Source organism: Alternaria metachromatica (assembly GCF_023757995.1).
Source record: "Alternaria metachromatica strain BMP 0045 chromosome Unknown scaffold_13, whole genome shotgun sequence".
NCBI classification, from domain to species: Eukaryota; Fungi; Ascomycota; class Dothideomycetes; order Pleosporales; family Pleosporaceae; genus Alternaria; species Alternaria metachromatica.
In genome coordinates, this window is record NW_026055504.1 from 817,908 (window position 1) to 839,160 (window position 21,253).

General features: G+C 52.0%; 6 protein-coding genes across 6 annotated transcripts; 3 read left to right on the forward strand and 3 right to left on the reverse strand.

The window, feature by feature from the left end:
- Positions 1–1,309: 1,309 nt before the first annotated feature.
- J4E83_006287 (uncharacterized protein) lies at positions 1,310–3,225 on the reverse strand (the record flags this gene model as incomplete). The annotated part of the gene is made up of 2 exons (XM_049333201.1): positions 1,310–3,187; positions 3,217–3,225. 2 exons carry the CDS (start codon positions 3,223–3,225, stop codon positions 1,310–1,312), a joined length of 1,887 nt encoding a protein of 628 aa, XP_049187891.1.
- Positions 3,226–5,799: 2,574 nt separating this feature from the next.
- J4E83_006288 (uncharacterized protein) lies at positions 5,800–8,346 on the reverse strand (the record flags this gene model as incomplete). The annotated part of the gene is given in 2 exon segments (XM_049333202.1): positions 5,800–8,321; positions 8,340–8,346. 2 exon segments carry the CDS (start codon positions 8,344–8,346, stop codon positions 5,800–5,802), a joined length of 2,529 nt encoding a protein of 842 aa, XP_049187892.1.
- Positions 8,347–10,570: 2,224 nt separating this feature from the next.
- On the forward strand, positions 10,571–12,667 carry J4E83_006289 (uncharacterized protein; the record flags this gene model as incomplete). The annotated part of the gene is made up of 1 exon (XM_049333203.1): positions 10,571–12,667. One exon carries the CDS (start codon positions 10,571–10,573, stop codon positions 12,665–12,667), a length of 2,097 nt encoding a protein of 698 aa, XP_049187893.1.
- Positions 12,668–14,131: 1,464 nt separating this feature from the next.
- Positions 14,132–15,547, forward strand: J4E83_006290 (uncharacterized protein; the record flags this gene model as incomplete). The annotated part of the gene is made up of 1 exon (XM_049333204.1): positions 14,132–15,547. One exon carries the CDS (start codon positions 14,132–14,134, stop codon positions 15,545–15,547), a length of 1,416 nt encoding a protein of 471 aa, XP_049187894.1.
- Positions 15,548–15,846: 299 nt separating this feature from the next.
- On the reverse strand, positions 15,847–16,402 carry J4E83_006291 (uncharacterized protein; the record flags this gene model as incomplete). Its single annotated transcript, XM_049333205.1, has 2 exons — positions 15,847–16,035; positions 16,151–16,402. The coding sequence occupies 2 exons, from the start codon at positions 16,400–16,402 to the stop codon at positions 15,847–15,849; spliced, it is 441 nt and encodes a 146-aa protein (XP_049187895.1).
- Positions 16,403–18,087: 1,685 nt separating this feature from the next.
- On the forward strand, positions 18,088–20,190 carry J4E83_006292 (uncharacterized protein; the record flags this gene model as incomplete). The annotated part of the gene is made up of 4 exons (XM_049333206.1): positions 18,088–18,136; positions 18,182–18,455; positions 18,503–19,519; positions 19,569–20,190. The coding sequence occupies 4 exons, from the start codon at positions 18,088–18,090 to the stop codon at positions 20,188–20,190; spliced, it is 1,962 nt and encodes a 653-aa protein (XP_049187896.1).
- Between the last annotated feature and the right edge of the window lie 1,063 nt (positions 20,191–21,253).

Consider the following 21,253-nt stretch of genomic DNA (forward strand, 5'->3'; position numbering starts at 1 on the left):
TTTATTATTATTTAATTACTTTTCTTTAAATTACGTTACTATTACTATTTACTTTTATAGATTCTTTTAAGATTATTATAAAAAATAGTATTATAGTAAATTTTATAACTTTTTTTATTATTTTTATAACTACTACTATTATATACACTATTAAAGTCTACTTTACTAATAATATAGTATTTACTAGAACTATTAATAGTTATTATTTTATAAGTATTTTATAAAAGTATATAAAATAAGCAAATTCTACTATTATTTTTTACTAAAACTTTACTTTTAATAATTTTATTAATAAGATATAGTACTTCTTTTATAATTTAGATCTAGATATTATAAATTACTTAGTAGCTAAAGCTTTATATATTACTAAAATTCTAGGGAATTTTATTAATACGCTAATAATTAAGTACTCTCTACTAAGTATAGACGCTATTTATATATATCTTACTATATATATAATTAAAATAGAGTTAAAGCTATACCTTAGCTATATAATATAGAGTTATATTTACTTATAATAGTATATTTTAAAGAAGATTTTTAAAAAGAGTAATAAGAGATAAAATAATAAAAATAAAGTATTTATAAGTTATCTCTAGTAGATAGATATTATTATATAAATAATAGTAGTATTAGAGTTTTACTAAAGCTATTAAGAGTATAAAAGATTATTATTATATTATAGTTATTAAAGAATAAAAATAGTATTATAGTTATAGTTAATAGCTATAAAATAAATATAGTAAGTTTTATTAGTAGTATATTTATTACTATATATTATATTATTTCTAGTTATTTCTAGTTATAGTATAAACTAGAAAGTTATATAAGTAAGTATAGAGTTAGTTTATAAGCTAGTAATAACCTTATTACTATAGTAATATCTAAATTAATATTAAAATTATTTTAGTAGTTCTAAAAAAGACTAGCTTAGAGTCTTTTAATACCTTTTAATATTTTTTAATATCTTTTTACTATAAAGATAACTCTAAATTAGGCTTAAGGCACTAATTATATTTATTTAGTAAATAGAATTTTATAAAAAAGCTTATAAGTAAGTTAGAAGTAATAAAGAGAAACTATTAAAGGCTTATAAGTAGATTTAATTAATAACCTTAGCCTTAGCTTCGCTTAAAATGTAAGATGCTGGTGATAATTACGATGCTAGATTAAATACCCAACCATGACCGCCCAATGACCGCCCAATCCGTGGTATCTTCCTAGTCCATCTCCGCAGAAAGACAAAAACGCCAAAAGATTCTTTCCCACCCAAGATACCAAATAGCTGATTCACATCTACAAAGCGATGTTATACGATAACATCACTCAAGTCCACATGCCTTCTCCTTCTAGCCACATCTCCTGCTAGAACCCTTCCATCGCTGTCCAGCGCCTCATCATCCACCCAATCCACAACGATCTCATCGCGGATCTCGTCATCGAAACTACCCCTCCTCCCTGTCTTGTCCGCCCAACCCGTGCGTTCAAGCTCGATGATACCGCCGAATCGCCTCTCTCCATTCGCAACGAAAAGAGACTGTCCATCAGGTGTGAACGAAACACCACCCGCGGGGCCGAAGAAATCGAAAGTCTGCTTTGACTCCCACGTCTGCGCGTTGATGATATTGATGAAGTCGTCTGCTTCGGCGGCAACGAGGACGCGGGGTCCGGAGCCGATGGGGGAGAAGTGAAGGGAGCGCGGGACGCTGAGTTCGCTCTTCATGACGGCGAGGGGCTTCTCCCAGTACCGCGCGTCCCAGATGACGATAGTGGAGTCCTGGGCGGCGGTTGCGACGTGGATGCCGTCGTCGGCCCAGGCACAGGCGAATGCGTCGTCGGTGTGTGAGTTCAGTGTTTCGAAGGGTTGGCCTGTTTCGGCGTTCGTGATGAGTGTTTCCTGGAAGTCGCCGACGACGACGCGCATGCGTCCGTTTGGACTGGTGGCGGAGCAGTTGACGGCTGCGGGGTAGAGGAATGAGTGGATGAAGGTGTTGGTGCCGCAGTCGAGCACGCGGAGTCGGTGGTCGTTGGAACAGAGGACGGCTTGTGGGGTGTAGGTTCGCCGTGAGGGGAAGAGGTGCATGTGATTAACTATGCGTGATTTTGTGTCGGTCGCAAAGTCGGTGGTGCGGCCGAACGTGCAGGGCGAGCCGTGGGTTGAGGAGAGGTTGGTGATGGCGTACTCGCCTTCGAAAGCACCGGCGATGAGTACGTCGCCGTGGGAAGCGATAGTGGTGATCGATGCATCGGGAGCCAGGTGTTTGCTCAGGTCAACGACGGCGTCTTCGGATGTGCCTTCAGCGTCTGTGTGGAGAACTTGATGGCCTTTTGCGTAGTAGACGTCATTGCGAGATGTGGCCGTCAGAACATTCCGCAGCTGGAAGTGAGGTACAAAGGCACGGGGGCTGGTATTGATCCTTCGGAACTGGAAGAAGCTGTCTGTGTTGGGTGTTGAATGGACGTGCTGTGATGAGTTAGCCAGTGAACCCCATAAGACATAAAGAAGCTCGTTTGTCCCCCAAGAATACCACACCCTGGAGGGATGTACGTGTTCTCCATCATTCGGTCCTGTAGAACACAGTAATCTCTTCAGGGTGTGGAGTAGCTGGAGCAAGAAAACACTTCTTCGTACTATGCATACCTTGCGAACCTGCTTCACACTATGAGACACCCGCTGACGCTCATGTTGCGACCTTGCTCTCCGTACCGAAGCCCTAGTAGTCTTCCGGGCGGTCCAATCTATTCCCTGGTAATCGTACTCATCACCCTTGAGATCTTCTCGGGTAATGAAATCTGGCAGCTGGATGAGATCCAGACCAGGCACAACACCGGGCTTCCACTGCCCGTAGAAGCGGTGGAAGTAGGACGTAATGGGGCAAAAGGCCGCCCGGTCCTGTATACTCAGGTGCGGTTCGTTGAGTGTTGGCGGTGGCTCAAGTAATAGGTCAGTACCGTATGGCAGGTTGCCTGCTATGGTGACCGGCGCAATGAAGTGTGTAGTGGATGTGTGGTGCTGAGGTATGCTGGAGCCTGCAAACATGTCGAAAGCGTTGTATGTGACATAGGATGGATGGACTGGCCCGAAGCCAAACATGTCTTCTATCGTGCCTCCCTCATCCAGCGAGGGGTCCCCATCGTCGCTGTTTGCTCCTGCCTGATGCGACTCGGGCATGGCTTCCATGAAATGCTGGTAGTCCTCTAGCGATATCCCCCCACCATCGTCATCGTCGTCGCCGTCGTCCTCGTCGTCATCGGGCGGTCTGTTGTCGGAGAGGGTCGCTAGCGTCACAGCAGCAGCCAGTGCGCTGGGTGAGTGCGGCCAGTCTCCAGCGGACGGGTGGGCGTGCGGCGGCGTTGTGGGATGTGTGGTGGAGTGTGGCGCGGGCCAGTTGTGCATGCTGGCCATCGACGCCCGCTATCCGCCTGATAGCCAGTGCAGCGGGGCCGCCGAGGCAGGTTCTTGGGGCAGTTGGGTCTGCGACGAAATGGTCGGCTGGTGTAGTTGTAGAGAGGCGTTGGGGCGCAAGGTATAGGCTTGTCTGGCGTGGGGGAGGCGACTAGGCCGAAGCATAGGCTCAGGCAGAATGCAGCAGTCAAGTCCAGGGCCCAGGGGCTGACTGGCTAGGCTCTTCGCTTCGCAGGCTGACTGGGTCGCGTTCGGCGCTCGACCTGGCTATCCAGGCGCTGCATGCGACAGAGGTACGTCCAGGCTAATTGTGGGGTTGCTTCTGGCAAGTCACAGTCGGGTATTGGCTGCGGGAGAGTTGGGCTGGGCTGCAGGGCAGGGCTGGGTGACGGTCATGAATATGGCTATGCGCGTCGGGACGGCTTCTGAAGCTCCAATGCCGTCAGATATATATGCCACGCTCCACGTCGTCGAATATGCCCATCGAGCCCTCCTCCGCGGGCCCTCTAGTCTGAACACGGGGGGATCGGACAGCCCACCCCCCAAGCCTGACTAGCGACTCCACCATCTCTCAGATCTCCAGACGTTAGATCTGTGTATTCACGCTGCTCGACTCCACGCTGTCACCAGGCGCTCAGGGTTAAGCGGCTGCGGCGTGTCCACGCACCGTGATACAACTCACATGGCACTGCCAACACGACAACCTTCTGGAGCCAAGGCCCGGCGACGAGAATGCAGTGGCCACCCACCATTACACACCCACGTCCACATCTGCTCTTGTCAGGCCTCTTTTGGGACACAGACAGCACACCAGCTTCGCTAAGCGCATCTTCTGGGTGACGTGCTGAGCGCCGGCCCACGGTTGCACGGCTATTTCGTGGAGCAAATCAGACGCCTGTTCCCACCGCGCCTCCCCAGACTGTGGCTCGAACGCCGTTTTTGTCTCCCCTTGCCGTTCTGCCTGTGGACAACGGTGCTGGCACTCCACGACAGCACGCCACAGATCGCTCCAGCGAAACTCGAACCACCCTGCGGGGGCGCTGGGCGCACAGGGCGGATCTTGAGACTGCAAAACAGCACAGGAACACTGATGCGAGGTCATTCATCAAAGTGGTATTTCAGCATCGGTATGCCGTGTCTCGCGAGAGCTGACGACATGCCGTAAGAATGTATTACTAGTGCGAGGTGCCTACGTGACCCCGACGGCGAAGTGGAAATGCCACCATCTCATAAACCATGACAGAAATTGCCTGCTAAAACGAACACCCCAGGAATGCAGCAAATCATGTAGTACATATGCAGTCCGCTCCTACGCGACGCCTCATTGCGAAATCAATTATCATAGTACTGATCGTATCCCTGCTGCTGTTGCTGCGGTGGCCATCCGCCAGCCGATGTCGCCGCTGGTGTCTTGAGTCTTCGTTCTGTTGGTGCCCAACGTCAGTGACTGCATTATCGCGAGAAGTTGTGTTCCTTACCTGCTTCAAAGTCATGCCACCTGCGCATCGTGATCTTGCTGCTGTCGAACTCTCCTTCATACTCCAGTCCTGCCTTCTTCGTCTTCTCGCCCGCCGTCTTTCGAGTATCTCCCCAGCTGAAGTCGTCAAACTTCCAGAAGGCATACGTCGGAAGCACAAAATTCCAAACAGGCAGTGACAGCAGATAGACGAACATCCAGGCGACGTAAGACCATCGATGAGCCGTTACGATGATAAGAACCGCGGGTAAACCAAGAATGAGCGCTAGCAGGATGAGGGGTATGACAGGAGCTTCGGTGTGGAGGATGGCGGCTTTGATAGCGATAGCGACTGGACGTGGTCAGCAAAGCCAGAATCTCAAGATGGGGTACGGGGGCTTACTTAGGTAGAAGGTAAAGGCAATGGCGGCCGGGAGGACCAGGGTTCCGATCAACTCGATGAACACAACAAACTGCATGCTGAAGCAGAAGGTGCCACACAGATCTCGCACTAGCACAAGCTCCATCAGGTTGTGGACCGTACTATTAATCCATCGTCTGCGCTGTGACAGCAAGACTTTGAACTCGTCCGGTACAGTGGTTTTGCAAACGGCTTGCGGCACAAAAACCTGTTTCCGCTTGGGGAACGTCTTGAGCATAAGCGTCGACAGATAACGATCTTCACCTAGTAGTAGCAGATTCTTCTTGTGCAACGTATCGACCACGTTCTCCGAATAGTGCTCGACGACGTCAGGGTTAGCCAGGATCGGGACCCAGTAGTTCTGACCGCCCTTGGGAGCCTTGATGCGGTACATGCAGAAACAACCGGGCAAGCAAGTGACACCACCAAAGACCGACTCGAATGACTTTGCCAAGTGGTGGGAGATGAAGTATCTAGTATGATTAGTGGCGCGATTGTCAGACACGGCAAATGCACTTACTCAAACACCTGGATCATGGAGACCCACGAATCCCGCTTATTGGCAATCTTTGTTTCGCCGCAGAGCCCCATGATATCTGGATCCTTTACCATGGCTGAGATCATGTGCGTCAAGCTGTCAGGGAAGACCTTTGTGTCGGCGTCCACCATGAGGACTATCTCATAGAAATCAGGCGATATGCCAGTAATCTTCCAGATACCGTTGAACATCTCAAACTCAAGCTCCGTCATACGCTCGTCAAACATGACCTTTTGCAGGAACGACATGAGGATGATCTGACTGTCTCGCTTTCCACGATTGCCAGGCTTGGACTTCTTGGCCTCATCAGGTGTACCACACTTTACCACTAGCATCACCGGAACACGTTGCTGCTTCTCGACGGGAATGCGCGTCGTCTCGCCATAGTCATAGAAACCCGAGTAGATCTTGGCCATGTTGTGTCGTTTCGAGCCACTGGCGACTGCGACGTACGAGTGCGCTTGAACCTCGTGGGGCAATACCGCGTGATCCCTCATCATACCAAGACAGACTTCGGGCGTTGTCAAGTCTTCACCGTGACCCTTGATCATACCGTCGCAAATGATGAGAATCAACTTGTGACTGTTGGGGTAGTCGGTGGTAGCAATGGAGTCGAGTGTAGTTCGCAGACCTTCGGGACCTTCAGAGTAGGCGGTGACAAGACAGATGGTATGAGCCAATGGGTATCCGAAAGGCTGCCACTCTGGAGGAGGCTGAGGCACGACTGCTTCGTGTGTGAAACCTGCGGGCCCGGAACCTTCGACGCTAGAGTAACGGTTGGTATCGGTGTTACCGGAAAGGAGTAGGCTAGATCGAGATTCCTGTGCCGTAAATACCGCATTGTGTTTTCCATCCATGGGCATAGTGCCCTGGCTGGCGTTGAGTTGCTTGTACATGCCACCGTTCGATCCGAGGACACGAGATGCTGTGCTCTGGCTAGTCATAGTTGTGGGCGGGGCACGGGTCTTTGCGTTCTTGTCAACCGAGTAGGGGCTGGTGAACCTCGAAGTTTGTGGCAAGAAGGTACTGCCACGCTTGTTGCTGCGGTCAGAGCCGGACGATGGATCCATGAGCTTTGGCGGTGGGCGGTAGATGTCATCACTCCATTCCTCGATCTGCTGCTTTCGCTGCTTGGAATCGGCGGGGCCAATAGATGTCTTGGTAGCAGCAAACTTCTTGCTGATGAACCACTGGAAGATCAAAGCGAGGACGAACTTGGCCATGACAACAGCCAGGATGAAAACGAGCGAGACGTAAAGGACAACCTTGGAAGCAATGCAGCCAATGCTCTCTGTGTCGATGGAGCCAACTTTGATAGTCTCGGTGAAGCAACGGGCTACCTGCTTCTCGTAGCTGGACGAGTACGCACGGGTAACATCGACACCGCGAACAGCGGGGTTTTGGCGGATTTCATCGAATAGAGGTGGGATGTTGACCTGGGTTCGGTTGAACCAGTCGAGCAAGTTTAGGTCAAGCACATCACCACCCCAGACCATCAGATTCCTGGAGCTGTTGCGGATGTCCTCCCAGGTGTAGTAAACATCACCAGCATTGTGGAGGCTGTAGAAGCCCCTGCGAGCTTTGTCCGAGGTGTGGCAGAGGTAACCGTTGTACTCCAAGAAGGTGGTGTTGGGCTTGGTCGATCCATCTTGGTTGAACAGTCGGCACGGGAAATACCAGCCAAGGTCTCCGTTGCCGGTTGTGGGGATTCCAGAGTTCTCCTTTTCAGTGATGAGACCCTTGCAGGCTCCGTTGACGTTTTGGAACAAGAAGCTGGCATCCTGACCGCCGTGTTTCTCAGGAAGATCGAACAGGACGTTTGCGTCTTCGGGAACGCCACGGGCTCTGGGGTGCTTGGACTGGGCGAGATCATAGGCTTTGCCGTGAATGATGAGGTATCCACCGCCGACTTCGTTCGTCCTGAGACGAGCGTTGCCGCCAGAGGGGCAGACGGTTTCCGTAAAACCGAATGTAAGGTATCCAACGAACGTGCAGATGAGCATGATGATGCTGACGAGTCCGACCTTCTCTCTCCAGGCTCGCTGCTGCGCCTTCTGCGGCTTTCCAAAGCACTTCAGGATAGCGTTCGGGCACCAGAAGGTGACGATGGCGCAGTAGACGTTCCACAGACTAGGTGGGCGTAGCTTGTCCTGCTCCTTCTGGCGCTGCTTCTCGCGCGCCTTCATTGTCTCGCTCCGTGTCAACTTGCGTTGTATCCGCGGCTCTCCGTCGTCCATGGGAGCCTGCTTGTCATTGTAGCCCCCGCCTGAGGCATTTCGCAGGTGTGGGGGCTTGACATCGGTACTGTCTGAGCTGACCGTTTCAGCTTCCAGATGGTCTTCGAGGATAGGGTCGTTGCCGGTCGTCGAGGGGTGGACGTCCATGCGCTGGGCGTGTTTGCGGTAGTGATAGTTCGGGTGGCTTGGGTCGTTTCGCTGGCGCTCGGGGCGGATGAGGCTGCGCTTCCTTCCCAATTCAGGCCCAGTGGAATTGGTTTGGCCTCGCATTATAGGATCACGCTCCATGGGCACGGGGGTGCCGGGTGAAGGAAGCGCGCGGGCATAGGATTGGGTGCCGCTCTTGCTGTTGGAGCGGTCGTGCGATCGCGTGTTCTCCAGGTCGGACGTCCTTCTCCTGCGATGGTGCGAGTCGCGGTGTGCATGGCGCCGCTCGCCCCGTCGTGGCGGCGACGACTCTTCGGGTCGCTGTGGTAGCGACATTTGCGTGAAGATGCGAGCTCAGCTGTTGTTACACAGTGGGGCTGCAGCGCGGAACCCTTTTCGGCCCGGGAAGAATACGTATGGCGGCTCTATGAGGTTGCTGATCGCATGAATGGGACGATGCGTGTCTGGGGTGGTCGAGGTCGTGGAAAGGCGGTGGGTCGTAATTTCCGTTTTCAACGAGTGATGGCTGGCTACGGCAGGAGCGAGTGCGGTGCCGGAATAACCAGTGTGTGCAGTGTGCTGTATTGTAGTGAAAGACGGTCCTAACGAGCGACGAGGAAAACCGACGAGACCCCGGGCGATACAATAGGTGTTGCTAGAGCGATGGCTGATGGGGGCGAAGTTGGCCAGGGGGGTGCTATTTTGGGGCTTTCGTTCCGCCACTAGCACAAGGCCATCGCTAGAGCATACATAAACACGGGAACTCTTCTGACTTCGTGATGATCAGAGACTACAGCTGTCGAGGCATGCGTTTTCCAGTGTCTGCCTCGGCGATACTCTGCAGTAGTACTACATGATCTCTCCATCCTCATGCCTCTCCCCACAGATGTCGCTGTCACACCACAGAGCCCTCAGGCTGTACCTAGGGACGCTGCTACATGAGCGGACCCCTGCATGCACCAAATCCTGCAGCCCACGGAGCCAAACGGTTACCCTGGATCGACGTACTATCAATTTCCCTATCACTAACCTCACCTCTCCTTTTCAACATCCCCAAACATTAACTCGAAACGCGCCCTTTCTCGCAACGTACCCGGCGGTCTTCATGTAAGGGATGTTCAGCTTCTCAGCCCACCGGTCCATTATTTCTATTGACGCCAAGGGCGGTCGCCACTACCACTACCGCATGTCAACACCGCGCGCGTGCAGTGCACAGGCTGCCTGAAATAAAAAGGACTGTGCCCCATCCTTCTCCTCATGTACGAGTGGACCTGCGCTGAGCTTTGGCAGTGCATTTCCACTTGACGCCTTGTGCTTTGTGTCAAGCTGAATGACTGAACGCGTGGAGTCAGGGTCTATTCACATAGGCGCAGCTCCACACTCTTCCATGTCTCCATCCTGAGCCCTGCAGGGCGGCAGCTCCACCCGCGCGGACTGCCATGGACGGCTCATTACCTAGCTAGCATTTGTCACATGTATAGGAATCGATAGTCGATGGCGGAGCTTCGGAGGCAGCGGTGGCTTGGATAAGTAGTCTCTAGGTACTGTCAAGCCTCAACATGTCTGCCCGACCACCTGAGCAAACTCTGCGGTTCACGTTTGGACAGTGACCAGATGGTTGATGACGCCACCTTCCTAATACTCACTGCGTACGTGTCTCAAACAGCGCCCAGCCCTGGGGCCAGTAGTCAAATATCGACGCATGCCCATGTACTTGCAGAAGCTCCTCCACATTTGTCAATATTCCCCGTGAGCCGCCATCGATTACTTGCGCCCCTTTCGGTTCTTGCCGAATAGATCGATAGTGCTCGTGTTTCAACTGTAGTCACACACCCTTTCGCTTCCTCAGCGAGCCGGCCTCTGCCGCCCAGTCCACTATTCGCCATTCTATACGAGGGTCTGCCTGCATCGGGTGGGGTTTCAAAAAGCGTCTACCTCCCACTTGCCTTGCCTGCTACGTAGAACTGTTGGCGCGAAAGTTGCAGGTTGCAAGTTGACCCAGAAGACTACCTGTTCGCGTTCTGTTCAGGGTCCAAGTGCCGAAGCTGCGAACCCTCCACTCCGCTTCCTGTAAGTCTAATCCTTTTCTGTACCGTAGATCATCATCCCAGGGTGCGCATCCTGAGGCCGAGGTTGGCGAACAGTATCCCAGCCCGTCGTCACACCGCAATTCAAGTTCTAACAGTGAATTGTGCGAGTAGAGAGGATCCACACGGCAGACGGTCTCTTATCGCATGCGCGGATTTCTTTGTCGCTAGGACTGCACCACCATCTTAGAGCCCCGCCGTTCCAGCGAGTCAGGACTTAGGCGGACATAAGACTGCAACCAGAGGTCTAACGAAGGGGGATTCGCCTTTTTCTAGCCATGTCCCAGGTCGCTTCGACACCACCATCCAGGGCATTGCCACCCATTCCAGCCGACCAAGAAGCCTACAGCGCGCATCGTCCCGCCTCGAACGGCCCAAGTGGTTTCCAGCAGCGCAAACCCCCCGCCGCGCGCCACTCCTCAACGCCCTCTTTCAGCATCACCGAGCACCACGACACAGCAGGCGGACGCGACTCGAGACAGTCCGGCTCTTCTTTCAACCAAAGCTCCGACGGCCACTCGAGAACGCCCTCGCGAGAAACTCCAGACATTGAGCACAGATTCTCGGGGAGCTCGATTCCACCCGCACAGGACATTCCCTTCAAGCGACTGCATATTAGCGACGGATCGTACGGGAGCCGATTCTCGCACGTTGCAGAGATGGACGTCGCAAATGCACACGACGAGGCGGACCATATATACACTCCCCAAGAGCAATACCGGCCCGTATCCTACCCGAGCCAACCAACCCCGCCGGCTGCAACATATCCTCCCCGCGAGACCGCACAATCGCCGAATGGCGGCTCCCAGCACTCGTCGAATAATAGCGGGCGCAACAGCTACTTTAACAGCCATGCGCAGGAGGGCGAGCTGCAAGTCCCGCGCAGCACGGTTCCAAGACCCAACTCTGCATACACACTCGGCTCAGAGCTGAACATGCGAGGTCGCACAGAATCCCCGCGCCTCTCTGTGGTTGGAACCCCATCACCTAGCGGATCACCAAACCCTTACGCCCGCCCCGTATCAACGAGCCGCCGCTCCCCCGACTTTAGACCGGAGTCGTCTTACATCGATCTGACCAATCTCCCGTACAACCAGCAAATCGCTCCTGCGACAAACTTTGGCAATGCAGGTCTACGGGGCGTTGTGGGGCAGAATGCCTCCCTACTCGACGAGAAGAAGACGCTGGAAATGTACCGGGCAAACGTCAAGAAGACACAGGATACTGCCGTGCAATACGAGTTTGCGCTGTTCATGATACAAGTGGCCCGCGAGGTTCTGGCGACAGAGAATAGCGGTGTCGATCACGGCATGAACCCCACAGAGTTGCTGAAGGAAGCACGACAGATTCTCCAAAGGTTAGCCGACCGCAGCTATCCTTTCGCGCAGTACTACCTCGCCGATGGGTACGCGTCCGGTCTATTCAACAAGGACAAGCCGGACCACGATCGTGCATTTCCCCTCTTTGTAGCTGCTAGCAAACACGGCCATGCTGAATCAGGGTTCCGTGCCGCACTTTGCTACGAGTTTGGCTGGGGCTGCCGCAAGGACTACGCTAAGGCGGTTCAGTTTTACCGTGCTGCTGCGTCCAAGAATCATCCTGGAGCTGCGACACGACTCGGAAAGGCTTGTTTGACAGGCGATATGGGTCTCCAGAACAAGTACAGGGAAGGATTGAAGTGGCTGAAGCGAGCCACCGAGTCGGCCGACTTCCAGTACAACATTGCGCCTTATGAGCTTGGTCTGCTGCACGAGACGGGCTTCGGAGACGACATTTTCAAGGACGAAGTGTACGCGGTGCAGCTGTTTACCCAGTCTGCCGAACTGGGTCACCCATTGGCCGCTTTGAAGCTGGGAGAAGCCTACGAACATGGCCTATTGCGCTGCCCTAAGGATGCTGCGCTTTCCGTTCACTACTACAACTGCGCTGCTCAGGCCGATATCCCAGAGGCCATGATGAACCTCTGCGCCTGGTACATGGTCGGTGCCGAACCTGTTCTGGAAAAGGACGAGAATGAGGCGTACGAATGGGCCAAGAAAGCTGCAGAGCATGGTAAGTTTGTCGATAACAGCGCGAAGTACAGCCCACTAATCCCATCAGGTCTTCCAAAAGCCGAGTATGCCTGTGGATACTTTACAGAAATGGGCATTGGCTGCCGGAGAGATCCTCTAGAAGCAAACGTCTGGTACGTCAAAGCTGCTGATTCCGGCGACGAGCGGGCAAAGCAGCGCCTCGCCATCATCCAAGCTGCGGCATCCGGGCAGTCGCACGTCCCAGCAAGCAACAACGCCACCGAGAAGGGAAAGCTCAAGAAAGAGAAGGGCAGCAAAGAGAAGGATGGTAAAGAGAAGGACGAAAACTGTGTGGTAATGTAGAATTGGGCGTGTTGTACTGGCCCTTTGCGATTTCTTTTATACCCTACTCGCGTTTGTTGTTTTTGCTTCCCGCATGTGCTCACGTTGGTCATTCCAACCATTCCACGTAAGCGTTGCGATAATCTTTCTAATATGGGGTTGTGCATATACGGCGTTTGTGGTGCATTGTCCTTTGCATACCGCCGCTTGGGACTGAGCGTCGAGGTCTTGTCAGCATACCTGGTGGAGGCAGGTCGACACTATTGCATCGTTTCGTCATGTCATAGCATGTCTGATGGAGTTACATCTCGTAAAAGCTGAGGTGGATAAAGTGGGTAATTGCATGATGCATTGTAATGACTTTCCATAGCCCAGAGCTCGACTCAACTCAATCATAGACACAGACGACTACAAGCAGGTTGTTCCTGTTCAAGACTTTCTGTTCAGCATTTTGCAATGTATTGCTATCGCAAGTTCATAGCCCTCGTTTCGACTAACAGTGAGTATTCCCTGGATACGATATTAGCTGGCACAGACTGCAGCCAAAGGCAGCTGATTCCAACATCAGATGTCAGTTCAGCACGGGTTTCGACGGCTTTGTTGCTCCGAACGCGTCTCGTGACAGCGCGGTTGCCATAAAAGCGCCGATTGGCCAATGTCTTGCAGCATCTTACGTAGCTTTACCTCACAACTATCCGTTCTTGTCCGGCCCTTGCGGTACTCTGGATATGCGGATTCCACGGTACGTGTTCGTAATACATACGTATTGACTCAATCACGCAGGAATGCGCATCGCAGTGAATGTACATGCAAAGGGCGCGTGGTTCACGCTATACAGGTGTCTGCATGGCCTTGGCAGGTGTTCCTGGTGGACTCGCTTGCTGCGCTTCCCCAGACCGTGGCTAGCCGCTACCCGAATGGGTAGGCATGATGCACGTTGGCGGCTGAGGGATCCACCTGCACGCCTTAGACTGACTACATGTGTAGGGCGTGCGATAACCGATAGCTGATAGCTGATCCTGATCAAGTGAGGTTTAAAGGCTTGGACTCTCAAACATCCAAACTCTCTTCAATCCACCCGTGGACTCATCCACAGATTGTCATCACTGTCTACGTTGCGTCGAAAGTTAAGTCAGGAGAACAAAGGGAAAATTGGAGACAAAGTACAAAGAAGTTACGAGGTTGAACCGTAGACCAAGATGTCACCACCTTCAGCAGTCGAAGTCTCCGCGGTTTCGGATACGTCTGGAGTTACTATCCCAAACCCGTTGAGCGCGCCGGTTCTGAGCAACGAGATTCTTGGAAGAAGAAAGAAGACGACTGCGGCTCAATGGGGCGTGGCAGCGCCATCGGACACGGCAAACTTCAGACTCAAGTCTCACGATCATAAGCCCAAAGCTAAGCGATGGAGTCGTACGTTCATACCGTTTTCACTCAGCATTTTCTCGACATGGACTACATGGCTGACCTATACAAATAGATATCATGACCAAGGAAGCCACGATTCGGAAAGGCAACTCTCTCAAAGAAGCAGCGAAATATCTTGGCACACCCGGCATCATATCCCTCGGTGGCGGTTTACCATCTAGCGAGTACTTCCCCTTTGAAGAGCTATCGATCAAGGTCCCCAAGATTGGTCATTTCTCGGAAGCCGAGACTAGAGAGTCTGGTGTCACCATCACCGCAGGCAAACATGACCTCGCGGAGAACAAATCCAACTTCGACATCGCTACTGCGTTCAACTATGGCCAGGGATCTGGCTCAGCACAACTTCTCCGCTTCATGACTGAGCACACTGAACTGATACACGACCCGCCCTACCAAGACTGGAAGTGCACCATGACCATCGGAAGCACATCCGCCACCGACATGTGTCTGAGGATGTTCACCCGGCCAGGCGATATGATCCTATCCGAAGAATACACCTTCTCCGCCTTTGTTGAGACCGCCCGACCAATGGGCGTGCGCGTCTGTGGCGTCCCCATCGACAACGAAGGTCTCCTACCCGACGAGATGGACTCTCTTCTCACAAACTGGGATCAAACAGCTCGCGGCGCACGAAAACCCCATATCCTCTATACTGTCCCAACAGGTCAGAATCCGACAGGAGCAACGCAGAGCGCGGAGCGCCGGCACGCACTCTACAAAGTCTGCCAAAAGCACGACATCCACATCCTAGAAGACGAACCCTACTACTTCCTCCAAATGCAACCCTACACCGGCGCCAACGCGCCTTCCATCCCGCCACCAGCATCCCACGCCGACTTCATCAAATCTCTCGTGCCCAGCTACCTCTCCATCGACACAGACGGGCGGGTAATCCGCTTCGATTCCTTTTCCAAAGTAATCGCGCCCGGATCGCGAATCGGCTGGATTACCGCACCCGCCGAAGTCGTAGAACGGTATTCCAAACACGCAGATGTATCTACTCAGAACCCTGCCGGAATGTCCCAACTCATCTTATTCAAATTGCTAGATGAACACTGGGGCCATGCGGGCTATCTCGACTGGCTCATCCACATGCGTATGCAATACACACACCGCCGCGATATCATCCTAGCCGCGTGCTCGAAATACCTCCCTACTGAAGTCATGAGCTGGAAACCTCCTATGGCGGGTATGTTCCACTGGATGCAGGTCGACTTTCGGAAACATCCTAGTTACCCTGCGAAGAGCATTGAGAGTATTGAAGAGGGTATCTTTATGCGCGTTATTGAACATGGGGCGCTGGTTATGAGGGGTAGTTGGTTCTATGCAGATGCGGAGGAAGAGCACAATACACTGTTCTTCAGGGCGACGTATGCGGCGGCGCCGGGGGAGAAGATCGAGGAGGGGATTAGGAGGCTGGGGGAGGCGGTTAGGGAGGAATTTGGGTTGGGGGATTATGCTAAGGATAAATGAGAGGTGGAGTGGGTGGTGAAATAGATTGAGTGTTGGAATGATCGCTTGTGGTCTTGCTCTTGTATTGATGGGGCAGTCGTTTTGTGATATAGCGGGACATTCCTTGCTGTATATATCCTACCACCAAATGCAGGGCTATCCATGCCTCATCTGGTCCATCTTATTCTTACACATGTCCAATTCCTAGACCTCTCTTTTGTAGTATTGTCAACCTATCGCACAGATGTTACTCCACCTGGTGTCCTCCTCTGTTGTATTCCTTTCCCCTGGTTTGTTCTTCGACGCCGCAAATCTGCCGCTCAGTTGATGAAGTTGACGCAGAAGAAGTGCAGCAATAAACTGCCAAAGATGAAATCCGCAAACGCCCGCTCATGCGAGATATTCTCAAAGTGCACCTTGTTCTCCGAGTTTGTCTGGATGCGCAGCGAGGCTGTGAGGACGAATTGGCCGACGGTTGCGCTGAAGCCGGAGAGGAAGGCGTTGAAAGGCTGTGTTTCCATGTACGTTAGCGAGTAATTCGTATAACATTTTTTTCGCTCTCATCAAACTCCAGATCTAGGAATTGTGGAAATTGGACATGTGATGGGAGAATCGAGGACGTACAAAGTTTCCAACCAAGACCACGTAGAGGAATTGCAGAGCACCGACGATAACGAGGAACGCGAGGAAGGTATCGAGCAGCTTGGTTCGCTGGGGTGTCTTGTCGACGTATTTGTTCCATATTCCTTGCGCAATGGCGGCGGCGTCTGTGTTGTTTGCTTTGCTTGACCGAGCGGGTGCTGATGGGGTAGCTGTTGTAGTTGTGGTTGTAGCTGGGGCGCCGGTTGGGGCGGTGGTGCGCTGTTTCGGTGCCATTTTCGTGACGTCTCGAGGATGTGTGTCGAGACTTTTGGTGTTGGAAGTGGAATTGGGAGAAGACGCGCAGTAGTGATGCTGTCGCTGCTGCTGCTGGATAGCTTGAGGCCAGATGTTCGTAGATGGTCCGAGCTCTGGGGTACGACGACCGACCGCGTCGGCGGTTCGGTGTCCTTCGGGTGTCCGTTTGGATCCCCGCAAATCATGGCATGGACTTGGCCCAGCCTTCCTTCCCTCTCAGCATTCTACGAGAAACTTCTACATCCTCAGTTATTTCTTCCGGACCTCACGTATTCACGCGACTGCCCCGATTTCATTTCACGAATCACACGACAAGATAACAGAACACGACGCGATAATGGTACGTGATCACCAATTACTGTCACGCGCGAGTCATGGTGTGCAATGGATGCTAATTGGAGGTCAGGGCTCTCTCGGAAACATCGCTCTCATCCTGGGCGCTCTCACTGCTGGTGGCGGTATCACTGGCTATGTGAGGACTGGATCTATCCCATCGGTCGTCGCTGGATGCACTGTCGGACTTCTGGTATGACCTCACATCACATGCATCACCACCTTGCGCGCATCTAACGAACGATAGTACATGCTCGGTGGCTACCGTGTTAACAGCCGCGCAGCGTACGGCGTTGAGTTGGCTCTTCTTGCTTCCGTTATCCTCGCTGGCAGCTCTATTCCTCGAGCAATGAAGTCTGGCAAGCCGCTGCCTATTGGTTTGAGCATTCTCGCGACCTTTGGCCTGTGGACTTTTGGAAACGCGTACATGAACAAGGCTCGTGTATAAGCACTACCAGAAAGATGATACGAAAAGCAGGCAGCGCGTCGTGCGATGAAAAGTGTACCATAACTTACGATGTTGAAATACGAAGCTTGACTGGATGAGAAAACGGATCCTACTGCGAGAATACTTCCTCTCGAGTTACTAATCGACGTGTCGATCCACAAGCTAGATGCTAAGTCAGGGTAGCTGATTATCTCAACGTCTAGATATCTCAACGTTCTAACAGGCTCCCCACACGTTTGAGTTCGCTAATGATCCCGGGCTATTTGGAAGAATGCAACACCATCCACACAATACCGACGAGGCAACAATAGAAGCTCCCCACCAATCTATATCCCGGCTCTGCATCGCGTGCCAACTGCCGTCGCTTATCCAGGGTCTTGCAAGTCTTAGCGTCATTCAGTAACACTGCATGGGCGAGTACTGGATATCGCGAGTATTGTTCCGGGTCACAATGCGGTTCCAGCTCATCAAAATTGATAGAACCAAGTTTGATTGACCAATCATACCATGTCAACACCTGACTCTGACTATCAACCTGCCATTTCCATCAGTGTACTCAGGCTGAAACCTATCCGCGAGGCAGGAGCTACAAAGCGATCATCCTGGTGTACGCAGTCCGTCACATATCGTAATCCCGAGTACAGTGATTGGTGGTTCGATATGACCTCCCAAAGCCTTTCTCCAACATTTTCATCTAAGACATACCAGAGGAATGAAAGCAAATTACAGATTGACGAGATCGAATCATGTCCCCGCATGGCTCGTGGCTCGCTCTGTGGCCACGATAAATGTTGGAGTTGGCCGCATAAAGAGTTGGGAAGAGCCTACTGGGTGACAGTCAAGAACGTATAGCTACGCCCATCTATCCACAGATCCCGCCACTATGCGCTACACCCAGCTTATTGGCAGTGCTGCGGCACTTGCTGGTTATGGTAAGTTCAATGTCTGCCTTAGCCGTTGATACTGACAGAACGAAGCTTTTGCTCAAGAAGGTGAGGCACAGTCTACTGTTGTCTACGATGCAGAAACGAAGATCAGTTACTCGTTGTACACGGAGCCTGAAACAGGGATGACGTTTGGTGTTGCTCTTCCGAAGAACGTTACAGACCCGTATGATGCCATCGTCAGGATCACGGCGCCAATTGCCAATCAATGGGTCGGCTTCTCATGGGGTGGCAATATGGTCTGGAATCCATTGAGCGTTGCTTGGCCTAACGGTCAATCCGGGACGATATCTGCTCGCTTCGCTTTGTATGATGCATACCCAGGTTGACGATGACGATTCTAACATCCCACAGTGGTATTGCTTTACCGCTTGGATACGATGGCGCCGAGCACAGCTACCTCAAAGGCACAAAGACGAACGCTACACATTGGACTGTCAATGCACTGTGCAAAGGCTGCACGGGATGGCAAAACAACGAAGATGAAAGATACGCATTGAATGGCACCGGTACAACACAATTTGCCTGGGCCTACGGCGTCTCTTCGGTCGAGGACCCTGCCAGAAATGATTCTGCATTCAACGTCCACGCGGCCTGGGGAAAATGGATCCACAATCTGGACGCTGCACGCATCGAGAATTTTGATTCTTTGGTCAATGCTAACCTGCTGACGGCACCCATAGCAAGTCCTTCCGCTGACCCGACCACCGTCGTGACAAGCGTCGTACCGTCTGCAACGTCAAAGCCAGCCGCGCCTGCTGCCATTCCAGCCTCGTGCTCCGGTGCCGGTAATCCCACATTCCAGGGAAGTCTTGCTTCTGGATGGAAGGCCACAAAAGTCGCCGGAGGCTTGACTGCCCCTCGTAGCATTCAATTCGACGGGGCAGGTAACATGTTGGTAGTCCAGTCTGGCAAAGGTATCTCGTACCATAAGATGGGTACAGATGGCTGTGTTACCTCTACCAAGATGCTGGTCTCGCAGAACAATCTGAACCACGGCATTGCAATGAGTCCTGACGGAAAGACGCTATACGCCAGTTCCATGACTCAAGCTTACTCCTGGCCATATGACGCTGCTGCTGGGACACTGGGAACGCGAACAACCATCATTACTGGCATGTACAACGGTGGCTCCCATTTGACCCGCACTCTTGCTCTCGCACCACAAAACCCAAATCTGCTGGTTGTCTCCCATGGCTCCAATGCCAACATTGACGCTGCTACATCGGATCCCAAGACTGCGCGTGCCATTATCAAGGTCTTCGATCTGTCAAAGATTCCAAGCGGAGGCTACAACTACGTGTCCGGAGGATACAACGCTGGCTACGGTCAACGTAACGACGTGGGAATCTGTTTCGACAAGAACAACATGTAAGCCTCACTTGTATGAGCGCGCGTGATGATACTGACAATGCTACAGGCTCTGGGGCGTAGAGAACAGCGGCGACGACTTCAAGCGCAACGGCAAAGACATCCACTTCAACAATCCTGGCGAGAAGATCCATTACATGGGAGACGTGACCAAGCCCAACAACAACTGGTACGGCTACCCGTCCTGTTTCACCGTCTGGCAGCCCAGCGACTTCACCGACAAGGCCTTCAAAGTAGGCGATTGGTTTGTCCAACAGCCCAGCACCAACATGAACGACGACACGTGCGTCCAGACAGCCACAGCTCCCAAGCTTACGCTGTTCCCTCACTCCGCACCCATCGACTGCAAATTCGACGCCGACAGCACAACCATGTACGTTACCTACCACGGTAGTTGGAACCGCACACCCGTCACCGGATTCAAGCTCGTCGCTGTGAAGTTCAAGATTGGTGCGGACGGCAACTACACTCCGGTTGAGCCTCTTACTAGTACCACAGCGGCTCAGGACATCTTCTATAACCCGGCTGTAGAGAAGTGCCAGGGTAATGGACCCAGTTTCAGCTCAGGGTGCTTTAGGCCTGCGGGCTTGGCGTGGGATTCGCAGGGGAGATTGTTCATGACGAGTGATACATCAAGCAATGGGGAGGTTTGGGTGCTGGGTAAGTCGTAGAGGATGGGGTGGCACTCCCAAAGCGCCAGGCTAGAGAGTCAATGAGGAGGAGACAACATGTATATACAGTTGGTGCAGTCACACAGTCGTTTCTAGGTCGCCATTTTCACGCAATGGGAGGTACCGGTTTACTCGCTCCTTGCGACCAAGGTGCAACGTTCTAGATTTGCTTCAATCCCGTCGTCCTTCAACACATCGTCAGCGTCCCACGAACTCGAAATACGCGAACCATAGGTATACAATGACTCACCCAAAGTGTCAATCGCAAGCGAACTCATGAGGTAGCTACTAGCTCGTTTTCTTGGGTGTCGCGCAACCATGGTTCGCGTACCGGGCACGTGGCAGGCATTTATGGCGTTATATAAAGCACAGCAATATTTGACTTCATTACCTACACCTAGAATCCTCAGCTCGACTCACTAGATTCGACAACTTTTGTACACCACCGCTACCCGTAAGACACTCGCAGCTTCCGACACCCACACACAGCATCCAGCCATGTCCGATACGAACAATCACGCGCCATGCTACTTCATGGAGCTTCCGACTGAGTTGCGCCTCAAGATTTACCGCTACGTTCTTCCTGAGGTCATTAAACCCAATTATCAATCCCAAGTTCATGCCGCTTCTATTCTACGAGTTAATCATAAGGTCAATCAAGAGGCTTCTTCTGTGCTGTATGGAGAGACTCAATTTCATGCGTACATATCGCAAGATACCATCCAGCTACAAAATAAGTTATGGTGGCGGCGTACGGAGCCCAGAAGCCTCTCTATGATACTTTCGCCGTCAGCCAGATCCATCCGCCATCTTACCGTCCACGTCAATCTTCGGAGATGGTCCGATGCTCATTTTGATCTGTATGAAAGGGGCATCAGTGGTGATGAATACGAAGCCTATAAGGCGAGGGATAGCGTGCGGAAATTTATCGACTTCTTTACATCAGGAAATACTTCGCTGAAGTGGCTGGAAGTTAGGCCCACTCTGGTAAACTACTGCAGATGGTCTGAGGAAGACATTATCGCGGCGGTCTTTGTGGTTATAGGACCTTTCGAAGCGCTGA